We start from the raw sequence: 12,869 nt of genomic DNA, 5'->3' as shown, positions 1-12,869 counted from the left end.
GTCATAACAAGAGAAGAATAGTCAACTGATATACAGAAAGGATGTCCCAACTTGATTCAGCTGAGTACAGCTCTCCTGCCTGACTTGCCCATTGGGGTCGATCAGCCCAAAATGAGAACCTACTTGGAGTATCTTGACCCTCTCTTACTCAGATGATCAGGAAACGATATCAAAGCCTGGCCCTTTAATCCCCTGCCCCAATCAAGTTTGGAAGACGGCTATGAATTCAGGTTTTTACTTTTATTTGCCAGAACTGCAGCAGAGAAATGTAGATTACTAGAGAGTCAACTTAGCCATCATATAGACCCTAAAGATGAAGCATCATAGGATTACTGTCCCCAAATGTTTTCAGGAACTGGACAATTAATTTGGTAGCACCAAGAGTATAGGGGATAAGTACATGAAGTTCCTAACTTCCCAAAGTGGGACAAAAAAGCTTCTAGCTTTTTGGTTGGATTGGAAAGACCATTTCAAAAAGCAATGCAGTGATTGTAGAGTTCATTAGGTTGGCAATAATAATAGTTGGCATTAATATTGTACTTTAAGGTTTGCAAAGCATTTGATGTATATTCTCTCATTTGAGCCTCACAACAACTCTGTGAGGTATTTTTGGGGTGAGGAAAGATACTGATTGAGGTTAAGTGACTTACCCAGGATCACATAGCTAGTTAGCATCTAAGGTTGGGTTTGAACTCAGATCTTCCTGACTCCAAGTCCAGTGCTCTACCCACTGGGCTACATGGCTGCATCATGTAACAAAACAATATGGTTGTTCCTAATGCTGGAAGAGTAGCAAGAACACCCTCCCAGTTACTAAGTTGTTCTGATTAATCAAGGATGTAAAAACAAACCTGATCAAGGGATAACAAAACAAAAGTTGATCTTGCATGGCCCCAATATCCTAAAGTTTGGGCCACTGAGATAAAAAAGGAAAACAAGTCTAATTAAGCCTCACTGGACCAAACCTGCTAAAAAGAAGTCATGATAGGTCAAGGGCAGATACATTGGAAACAAGACATCTGCAGAATGAGAGAAAGACTTTATTTCCACTAGAATAGAAGGTACCTAGGGCCCAGAATGCTGGGCCTGGAGTCAGGAGTACCTGAGTTCAAATCCAGCCTCAGACACTTAACACTTACTAGCTGTGTGACCCTGGGCAAGTCACTTAACCCCCATTGCCTCACCAAAAAAAAAAAAAAAAAGATGGATGTTACCTAGGCTGAGCCTTACTTAGACCAATGCCTGCAGTACTAGGCACTACTAGTGACCCTAGGTGTTTATGATCAATATTGGAATGAAATTAAATGAAACACTCATAGATCATTCAACAGTTAACAAAAGATTTACACAAAGTACTTGTTCTTTACTAAAGGTAATGCAGTGGATGGAGAGGAGATTTATTTAACTATAACAAGAAAAGAATATTTAACAAGGTTATGCATTAAGGATGTCCCAAGTTGACTTAGCTGAGTAAAGCTCCCCTATCAACGTTGCCCATTGTGGTCTATCAGCCAAGCTGCAGAATCAACCTAAAGCTCCTTGTGGCTCTTTTGTATTGAGATGATCAGGAAGTGATATCAATAGCCTGGCTCTTTAGTCCCCTGAGGATGCTTTCAGTGCCTATTAAAGAAAAGCTAGCCTAACACACTACAAATGGTATAGCTTGTATACTATTTATATATACATACATGTGTGTATATACACACACATATATACATATATATCCATAATACATATCCATATGGGTGTAGAAAGATAGATATAGATATATTTAGATATAGATCTGTAGTATATATTCATAGATTATAGATATAAATATAAAGATATGCAGTTTATTGTACAGTAGATAGAGTATGGGGCCTGGAGTTAGGAAGACTCCCCTTCCTGAGTTCAAATCTGGCCTCTGACACTTACTAGCTGTGTGATCCTGAGCAAGTCACTTAACCCTGTTTGTCCCAGTTTCCTCATTTATAAAATGAGCTAGAGAGGGAAATGGCAAACCACTCCAAGATCTTTGCCAAAGAAAATCCCCAAAATGGAGTCAAAAAGAGTCAGACACAACCAAAAAACAACTAAACAACAATAACAACATACATACACACATACACACATACACACATACACACATACACACATACATACATACATACATACATACATACATACATACACAGAGAGAGAGAGAGAGTATTCTAAGAAATCAAGCCTTTTCCTATCAGGCATGTTATTTACATTATTTAAAATTTTCACTTAGAGAACGGTGTGTTTTATATGTGTTTATGTGTATATAAATGATGTACCAGTTATATACGTGTATGTATATGTGTGTATGTTTATGAATGAAACTGGTACACCATCCTATAAGTGAAATTCTCAAATTAAGTATGCAAATGGCATGGCTGATAGGAAAAGGCTTTATTTCCTAGAATACTTGAACCCAAAACACAAGCATGCACTGAAAGAGAATAAGGATTCTATTTCCCATGATATCATGTACCCATGACACAACTATTAATTAGGGAGAAATATCAGCTTTTGAAAAGGAAGAAGGGAGTCATGAGGGAAAATGGGGATAATTATGGCAGAGTCTGAAATGTTCCTGAGACCCCATGAAGCAAGGAAAGAAAACATCTAGAGTACTCTAGCTGTAGATTCACTAGAGGAATGAGCAAAATTGCAGGAACTACGTACACTATAGCATCTCATTTTGTCTCTAGCTGCAGAGAGACATTGGCCAAGCCTTTCCTATAAGAGTTTTACGCCTATGGAGGTAATTATATCCCCAGTTACTGGAAAGGGGAGTGGATATGAGGTAGCCATTCACTGGAAATATGGGCAGTGATGGTTTGTTTCTTTACCGTGTATTTCTGCCCTAAATATCTATCTTATATTTTCAATGTTTTTTCTAGCTTGGGCCTGCTGGTATGGTTAGCCATTAAATACATGGAATGCAATTAACTTTGGATGTTCCCAGAATTATCTCAGTGGGATCAACAAGCCATGGAAGTGATTCATTGAAGAGAATCTCTATGCAAAGGATCTGGACCTCTGTGTGTATGTGTGTGTATATAGTATATACATGATTATTACATGATGCAGCCATATAGCCTAGTGTGTATATATGTATATGCACATACATACATATATATTCTTTTATTATTTAGCACTAAAGATAAGGAAGTAGCAATACTATTCATGTTTAGCTAGAACAATTGCTAAGATAAAGGAATAAAGATCCTTTGGGGAATAAATTCAACCTTCAATTTCTCCGCATTTTATTCAACATTTTTTATTAGGGGAAAGGGAGATACAGGAGTGGCAGTCATTTTCCATTCCAGAAGAGGAAATGTAACATTTATAAGATAACCTACCTGATCTTTAATGTAAAAATCTCTATTCCCTAACAAGTTGTTTTTTCTAACATTATTTCCCCTTGCTATATCTAATAAAGTCCTCCCTAAACAAAAGAGATTTCCTCAATATATCTTTATATTTGTTTCCTCAGACACACAAATAATAAAGCCACAATGGCTTTATTAGGCATGGAAGTGCTTGAATAGCCATTATGCTCCTTCCCAATTCAACCATCTTTCATCTGATCCACTTCCTTTACATATGTAAATTATGATGTCTGATCCATAGAGTCTAACACAACCACCACAACCAAATCATCCTTGGGGGACAACAGACAGGCTTGTTTATCTGATTTCAGCTGGAAAAGAGTCAGGGTGGTGGTGGGGGGACAAGATTCCAGAAATAATAATTTCTCTTGATTAGATTTCTAACTCCCTCATAAATGTTTATATTCTCTAATGCATTGTGGCTTACTTTTAAATGTTTGTTTCTGGAGCCAAGGAATGGAATGTGTTTCTAATATAAAACTGCTTCAAGTAATATATGCCAAGTTTTAAAGGGAGCATTTGGTCAAATCCTAATAATCCCTCTTGGGAGCTAACACCAACTTCCAGCGGCAGGTCCAACATTACCGATTAGAACAACACACATGCTGGAGCAGCTTCTAGAAAGCATAATTTGCTGCTTCCCTCTCCCATCACTCCCAACCCCAACCCCCATCATATACATATTGTATATATACACACTCGATTCTGAAGAATGTTGATTCAGACATCTTGGGTGATATATGTCATTTACAACCTAGATCTTTCTGTTAAGGTGATAAAGTATTCTCAAAAGGGAAATAAATTGTTCTCTCCCCCCAGTGTGTAAACACACACACATACACACATACACACACACTCACACACACACACACACAATGTTTTTATATGGAAACTGAGCTCCAATGTGTCACTGCTTGAGCACATGAATCTCTTAATAATGAATAAAAACATCCACTGTGCACAGTTCTCATTATGGCAAACATTTGCAAAAGAAATTCATGCCACAGAATTTTTAAATGAAAAAACATGATTTTCTATGCACAGAGGAAATTCCATTTTCTTTAATTATTTGTTCTTGATTGAAATTAATATTTTTTCTTTTGGTAGATACTACAAATAAGAATCTGTTGGGGGCGTTTTAAGCAGAGGAAAAACTGAAGTCTTCACACAATGCCATTCCAAAATATATATGCACAATAGTGAGGAAAGTGAGAAAAAATACCATACAATGTTTCATTCATCTGTCTGCATTAGGTTCAAGAGATGAATGTCAAGGATATGTATTTGTTATATTTGTCATCCAAGGCTGAAGGCAATCTACCAACAGAATATTTTTCCTTTTTCAACTGATAACCACCATATATTTTCATATATATATATATGTTATATATATATTCTGATTAGCACCAAAGCCCCCACTGATTTCTTCTTGACCATCACTTCTCTCTACAGAAAAGAAAATAATAGCTTTTCCTTATTTTACTAAAATATAAAGACCATACTTCACCAGAGAGCTACTAAAGTGTTCCAAATCATCTTGAACTAAATCAAAAGGGATGCCCCTCCAATGTGAGCACTTTTTAAAAGGCTAGTGTGTATGTATGGCTTTGTAATTTATTCAATACTCACTAAAGGCAGCCACTGCCAATGCCAAGGTAACAACGATGGAGAACCAGGATACCCATAATGCCTTTTTTCTGTAGTTCTGAGCTTCATGGGGTTTTAGTCTTGTGCTGCTTTCTAGTAAACCTGACAAGAAAAATAAAGAAAAAAATTAATAAACAGGGAACTCATTTATTTCTCTCTTAAGAAACCTATAACCAGATTTAACAATGCCTAATCAATTCTTAAATGTAAATTTAGCAACTTTGGTAGTTATAATGAGGTCATTAAGACCAATCTTAAAGACTGATTATGATAATGCTACCCTTTATATATGAAGATGATGTTGAAGTTCCACTTTTAAGAAGCTATAACCTTTCAATTTTTTCCCCAGGAGTAGGTGTTAATTTGAATTTATCTATCCACCTGATCGTCTGAGCAAGAGCTATCTAGTACTATCTAGTACTACACACAAAAGCAATGAACCAATGACAAAATTCCTGTTTTTCTTAACCTAAATAGCCCCCCCCAAAAAAAAATTTGAGACAGTTGTCCCTTTTCTTCACATAACTGAGTACCTTGTAGTTATCTAGTAAATCAAGTTAAAACCTTGAGAAACCAAAAAGTAAACAGTGGATATTGGGAATTTTTCTGGAATGCTTACAGAATATAGAAAAAGAAAAATGCCTATGTAGGAAAGATTTCATCCAATTTCCTACCTTCAACATTCATGATACCAAATTGTATACTTTTTCATTGATAAGACTGAAGTATTACAAGTGCCTGCAAGATTATATTCACTATAGCTTCAGTGGTCATTGTATTTTATTATACTCTAATTATCTAAAAAGTTATCACCCATCTAGTCTCTGTTATCCCAAACCTCAATTTCCAGCCATTCTAGGTAAAATGGGAGTTTACCAAATCCATGAACTAGTCATTGAATGAACTCCAGTACCTTAATAACCAGTTAGAATTAAGAAAACTACCCCAGATGCCCAGTTTATAAGCAAAAAGGCCCTGACATATTCTATTTTCTAATAAATGGACTCAGAAATGAAGTATTTGGTTTACAGATCACCTGTATCACATAGCATCTAAATGAATGGGCATCAATTAGTCCTTGATCTCCTATATTTTCATTTCATCCAAGAAGTAGGAATCCCATGGGAACTCCTTCACTTCTTTCCCAGTGTCCGGCACATAATAAGCAATGACCAAATGCTTGTTTATTGACTAAATGATTCCAAAGTGATAGGTTATTAAACAGAGCAAGGAGGGAGAATACTTTCTAAAGCCAGTCAGTTTATTGTGTCTAAAAGTGCAACATATTAAAGCAGACAGGTACATTTAGAAGTGGAAAATATAAACACTGCCATTTCTCCCTAGACTGCCTTCAATAAACATACTTTAATAAAAGAGATCTTTTCTCTTATCAAATTTTGCCTGAGTTAAAGATAATCTTAATTTCAAATACAGCACTTCTCTATGTCTATTCTTTCCTAAACTGTAGAAAATTACCTCTTCTTACTGAATATTACTGTCCCATTCATGTGAATGTTAGCTATGATTATGAAAACCTTGGGGATTTTTATTGTACTTCTTCCTTTCACTGCTACTGTCCCTTACCCCTACAGAATTTCTCTGTGCTACCCTAGATGACAAAATAAAAATCTTTCATCTTTGACACTGGATTTTCACCACTGCATAAAGCTGTATTGAATATTGACTTGTATAAGCAATTCACAAGGTAGATGCTTTTGACAATGACAGTACTTCAGAGGTTTATCTGCTGAATGGGAAGCTAAGGTTTCCTTTTAGAAATGGATTTAAAATTCAGAGACAAACTATGAAGATTTGAGTTTTCTATTTAGCCTCATAACATTTATCCTCATTATGGTGAATTTACCCACTGCCAACAACACGCCGGGCATCAGATACAACATAAGTTTCTTCTCCCACACCAGTCAGCCAACATTTGCCTGGAGGAATTTCTAGGAATGAGAAGGTATCTTTCTGACTTATCACTGGTCTGCCCCCACAATGAAGCTGCAATTTGACCCTATAATCAATCAAAGTATATATTTTTTTCCTCTCATGAACCAACCCCTTATTCTCTCCCCAGTGAGTATAACTGCTATGAAGACAGTCCTGGAACTGATCAACCTTCTTTGTTTCTACCAATCCCTTCCTATATCCACCTACCAAAAATGGTTTGAGATTCCATCCTAAGAACCCAACTGAGCAGAGAACATGGTAATCCAGCAGTTCGGCTCAGAGATTAGCTTTAAAATGCAGAGAAAAGTGTGACATTCCCAACTTTAAAATACCTTACTTACAAAAATCCACCCATACAATACTACTACACTAGCCAAAAAAAAAAAAAAAAGATTTTTAGCTCTATTCCCTGAATATTTTCATTTTTCTTGGCTACCAACCTAATATTTTACCAGTTGGGAATTCATTTGAGAATGAGTTGTCATTCAGCCCTACTATAAAATCAATCCAATCTTACTGCTTTCTTCTTCACATCTAGCTGAGTACAAAGATAAATCTAAGGGAGCTTCAGTTATAGGTAAGGAACATTTTGGCACATAGAGCAGAGGTAGATAGGCACACAAAGAAATTTTGTTCATTTCAGAATTTTACCTAAATATAAGCCCTGCTCTAAGAAAAAGGGAACTAGCTAACATGGATATATCACTTTAAGGTTTGTGAAGTATTTTACATATATAATTTCACTTGATTTCTACAAGAATCCCATGAGATAAAGTGGCATTTTTATCATCACTTTCAACTGAGGAAATTGATTCTGAAAATGTCTAAGTGATTTACACACACACACACACACACACACACACACACACACACACGCAGGATCCCACAGCTAATAAGATGCCTGAGGTAGCATTTGAATTCAGGTCTTCCTTATTCTAAGTTCTTCCACAATGCCATCTAGCTGCCTCTGGGAGACTTCCTTCTTCAAGGCAACATATCCCTGATTCTTTTCCCCTCCTATATAAGTACTCTCTGATTCAACTATAATGTGAGCTCCCTTGAATTAATTTTTTGGGACTAGTCTAAGAATCACTTCATCATTCATTTCTCAACAACTGACTCACAACAGCCCATTCTAAGCTTAGAGCTCTGAAAAGGACTGGACCTAGTCGAATAGACTAGAAACAGAGGGAGAGGAGTTTAGGGGCAAGATCGTAGGGACAAAATGGACCTCAAAGATCATCTAGCCCAACACCTCCATTGTACAAATGAGGAAACTGAGGCACAAGGAGAGTAAGAGACTTTTGTCTGAGGTTATACAGGTAATAAGTGTTAAAGGCAGTATTGATCCTATGATTACAAAGCCAGTTTTCTTTCCAGGGAGAGGTATGGCAACAGCAAATCCAGATGATCCCCATTCCCCCAATACCAGGAGGTGTTTAAGCCATTGTGAAGCAGGCAATTTAATCCAGGGACACAGTAGACAGACAGGATTGCCAAAGATTCCTTATTCTAAGTAACTGATTACCAAAAAAATAGAAATAAGACTATACAAAGGCCCTCTTCAGGTCAATGATGATAATAATAATAATAAATAATATGCAATCTCTTAATAATCTCACATTTATATACTGCTTTAGAGTGTATAGATCATTTTCCTAATAGTAACACCATAAAGTAAACAATGCCTGTATTATCCCTACTTTAAAATGAAGAGCCTGAAACCAAGGGAGTTAAAAAAAAAAGGCTTGCCCTGAGTTATATAGCCAATAAGTAGCAGAGATAAGACTCAAATCATGCTCTTCTGGTTCCAGGTCCAATATTCTTTCCATTACGCCATGTTGTTTCACTTTAAAAAACAAAGACAAAAATACTGCAATAAACTTTCCAAGATAACAATATGATTTGCTTTTTTTAAAAAATGAAGTCTTCAACTTTAGCTCTTTGTTGTCCAGGATCTGGCCCATAAATGAGGTTTAGTTTTTTCCTTTTGTTTTCCCCCTTAAAGAATGTCACCGCTTTGCATTTACTTTACCTTTCAGTTTCAAAAAGCAAGTGAACAACATCTTGTGGCAAAGGAGCCAGCTATACTGCAAAGGATACTTAAGGCTGGGTGGGAAAGAAGCAGGAATGAGAAATCCAAGCTATTGTATGTGTCATGCACTGAATTCACACATTGACATATTTCATGAACAGGCAGCAAATTCATTCATACTCATGGAGTGGGGAAAAATGAAAATCAGTTTACCAGCAAAAATAACCTAGAATGAATTCCCAAGGAATGAGAGATTTTTCTCATATTTCTGCTACAAGTTACAAAATAGTACTTTATTAAAATTATCATTTTGAGGGGTGGGGAGAAATAGGCCATCTTTTAAATATAACCTGCAATGCTACAAAAATAAGCTCAAGGCAGGTGACTGGCTGTCTTCAGCTCAAAATAAGATCTTGGGTTTTAATTTGTAAAAAAATTTCTTCAAAACTCTTATATGATCAAAACAAGAACATTGCTACCTGCAAGGTCTCCTATAATATTCCTTTACATAATGTTTTGTTAAGTATATGGGAAACAGGAGAAGGGTAGAAACGCCAAGGCATTTGCAGAACTCGGTGCATTTGGAGCAGTTCCAATTGTCTGTAAGCTCTCTGCTGATTCTCTGGGAGTTGCTGTTTCCATTTCATTCTATTTGAAATTCTACAGTTTTAAATTTCAGAAGGAAAAAAATGGGGGTCATGCATTAGGACATTAAATACCAAACAGGCACACAGTTGAGAAAGGATAGAAATTGGGCATAAATCAAATAAGACTGCAAAACACAAATTGATCTCAAGCTATAATAGAATGTTTCTTCTAATAAAGATTTCTAAGTCAGGGAAGGCTAAATGAATTTAATTTCTCCTGATGATTCTTTGTGAAATTCTACTTTAATTAATGAATAGACCAGGTGGCTCTGTTAAGACAACTAAAAATCCTAAATTGTGAAGTGCTTATTTCTTCAGGAACCAGTGCCTGCCTGGGAAAGAAAGGAAGTAAGGGTACAGCTATGAAGCAGAGACCTAGGTTCTGCAAGCAGTCTGAACCTAAAAAGATGAAAGGGGGTGGAAGGATAGAAAAAGAAGAAAGGGGAGAAAGATATGAACATCATCAAATCATCGCCGTTCCGTGAAGTTAACCGAAAGAAGGATTTGAGAAGTCAAGAGTTTAGGTTTTGTTACTAAAAGCCATTACAGGGATGTGATAACAACAGATTGGGAAGGGGTGGTTGAGAGGAGAGAGATAACTGATCAATAATAAACCGCAGAGATATTTCATATTGCCTTGGTATATAAACTCCTGGGTTTTAGATTCATTCAGCAAAGCTCTTGGATTTAGAGCAATCAGGAGCCACCTTTGTCCTCCAAAATTGTGTTGCCTTTCTCTTTACCAAAAGATGGGTCAAGTTTGCTACCCAAACAGATCCACTATGACCTGGGACATAAAGTACGTGACTATGCGATACAAATTGGCCTGAGCTGTAACACAAAGAACGAATTCTCTCTCGCTACCTTGTCCCTTCCTCTCTTTGGTACTCCCACACTTGTCCTCAGGTGTTGGAACCCAGAGGTCTCGGCTCTGAGATGGACACAGCCCCAAGATCGAAGAAATAACCCGGAAAAGCTAAATCCGCGTTTGGAAATATTCAAAAGGGGAACTAGCAATGACTGAGTAAGAAGCCAAGACCCCCGCAGATGGTGAATACCCCATGATTTGGCAAGGCCACGGTGGAGGGACCGGGGATGTCGGCGCGCCTCTGGAAGGAGAGTTGTAACCAGGCTACCAAGGAAAAATGAGAAATGCACCCACCAGCTGGAGGGCTCAAACCCTAGGTATTTCCAAGCAGTGAGGCACGGGCCCCGGGGTCCCAAGGAAGCCCCAGCCTCAGGGACCGAAATGTCTCCCTCAAACTTTTCTCGGTGGAGCGGGATGGTGACAGTTCCTAGGTGTGGTGCTGAAGGGTAATTGGTAGAAAAGCGAAAAGGGTTGTTAGGAGAAAGCTGGCCACATTTGGGGGGGAGGTGAGGTGGAGGGATGGAGGTACCCAAGGGGAGAAGAGGAAACAACCCCACACACATACACACACACACACACACACACACACACACACACACACACATCTTCCTTGGAATCCTCAAAAGCGGTAGCAGTGAAGAAAGCCGGCTTTGGGAAGGATCGGCTGCAAAGCAAGCCGTTTCATTTCGATCCCTCCAAGATAGAACCACTTATTTTCGGCGCAAGGAGACGGAGACCAGAGCTTTCTCCCGAAAAGGGCGGAGGACAGAGGCCCCCAGAACACTGGTCCCAAAGATGGGGAAGAAGAAGAGATGCTGCTGGCTGAGAGGAGTGGAAATCGCCCGGTCCAAGGAGCCCTGATCCGCTCCCACCGTGCCTAGCCCGTGGAGAAGTTGTGAGACTGAGGGCTAAACGAAGAGCTCGAAAATGGGAAGAGAGGAGCTAAGGTTACCGCTCACTCACCTCTGTCTTCCAACCCGTCACTAAACTGGCCGCTTTCGCTGATCCGGAGATGCCGCTCCTCCTGCGGTGGCTCTCGGCCTGGGTAAGGCTGAGAGCCCGTAGCTAAAGGCGAGCTGTCCTCGGGGGGCTTCAGGGCACTGGGCTCCGGGGGGCTGCCATGCTCCCTGGCTGTGGCGGGCTCCATGGCAAGGGACTAAGAGGGACGAGGCTGCAGAGGCAGAAGACCGTGGCCAGAGAGTAAGAAGTGCTAGGCGAAGCGGGAGCCTGGGGGAGGGGAGGGGAGAAGGGAGGGGAGGTTGGAGGGAGACGCTGGCTGGAGGTGCGTTCTGGTGGGCAGGGAAGGGAGGGCACGGGGAGAAGGGGGAGGAGGAGACTCGGCTTGGAGCTGGCAGGCAGGCTGGCAGGCAGGAGCTTCGCACGCGTCGGCTCCACCGCTGCAGCCCTGAAGGGGGCGGCCCTGGGCTCCCTGCCCCGCCCTCAGGGCAGGTGCAGAGACTGAGAGACCCCGCCTCTACCCTCTCCAACCCGGGGCGCGCAGGGGAGCCCCGCTGCGGAAAGGAGGCATGCAGAGAAACCCGAGAGAGGAGAGCTGCGGGTCATTGGGAGTGTCGGACACCTAGCACGGGAACAGGGACCGTGGACGCGGGGTAGGGGAACCGAATAAGGGAAGAGCCAGATTCAGAAACCGGTTTGGGAGGTCCCTCCTGACTTTACTTCCTTGGGAAAGACTGGGGGAATAGGAAGGCAAAATGGGTGGCATTGCATTTCTCTTTTCCCAGGGACCCTTATGCCTCTGGTTCTGCGTCCCGTACGCCACTGCCCCTGCTCTGATTCGATGGGAAAGTTGCAGGGTGGGATGGAGGTAGGTCAAAGGAAGAAGGGAGAAAAAAAGAGGGAGAAAAACGTTACTAATTTATCTTTTGTTTTCTTTTTTTAATCAAGGTGTAAGGAAATGTTATTTTCTGTGGCATAAACCTCGAGCATTATTTAGTGACTCGTGTGCACCTTGCTCGGAAAACTATCAGATCCTGCCACCTGTCCACCTGTCACGTGAATTCCCATCTCTCTCTTTCTGCTTTCCCAAGGCCCAATTTCCTACTCACCTCGGGAGCATCAAATGGAACTCCTGAATATCCAATGTCACAGAGCTCTGTGGTAACAGGTCCTCTGTCCCACCATATCCAAGGCATGCTGTGGTGTACTGGATTGAGAGCAAGTCTCAGTCAGAAAGACCAGGGTTCAAGTCCATCTTGCTGTCAAGTGCTAGTTATGTGACAGATCGCTCGTTGAGCAATTCACTTAACTTCTTGATTTTGCAGGCATTATTTAAGACTAGATGCTGCAGAGAAATTGCT

The 12,869-nt window shown here is 39.9% G+C and overlaps 1 protein-coding gene across 1 annotated transcript in view; it reads right to left on the bottom strand.

Annotated features, from left to right (window-relative positions):
* The window catches only part of TMEM163 (transmembrane protein 163), a 268,328-nt gene extending 256,012 nt beyond the window's left edge, over nt 1-12,316 (bottom strand). The window contains exons 1-2 of the mRNA XM_043991105.1: nt 11,515-12,316; nt 5,031-5,150 (exon numbers count right to left, since the gene is read on the bottom strand). Coding sequence (XP_043847040.1) covers nt 5,031-5,150; nt 11,515-11,698 — 304 coding nt within the window. The 5' untranslated portion in view covers nt 11,699-12,316. The remainder of the gene's footprint in view (nt 1-5,030; nt 5,151-11,514) is intronic.
* Between the last annotated feature and the right edge of the window lie 553 nt (nt 12,317-12,869).

The sequence above is a fragment of the Dromiciops gliroides genome, chromosome 3 (assembly GCF_019393635.1).
Source record: "Dromiciops gliroides isolate mDroGli1 chromosome 3, mDroGli1.pri, whole genome shotgun sequence".
Lineage (NCBI taxonomy): Eukaryota > Metazoa > Chordata > Mammalia > Microbiotheria > Microbiotheriidae > Dromiciops > Dromiciops gliroides.
This window is presented reverse-complemented; position numbering and strand designations above follow the sequence as displayed.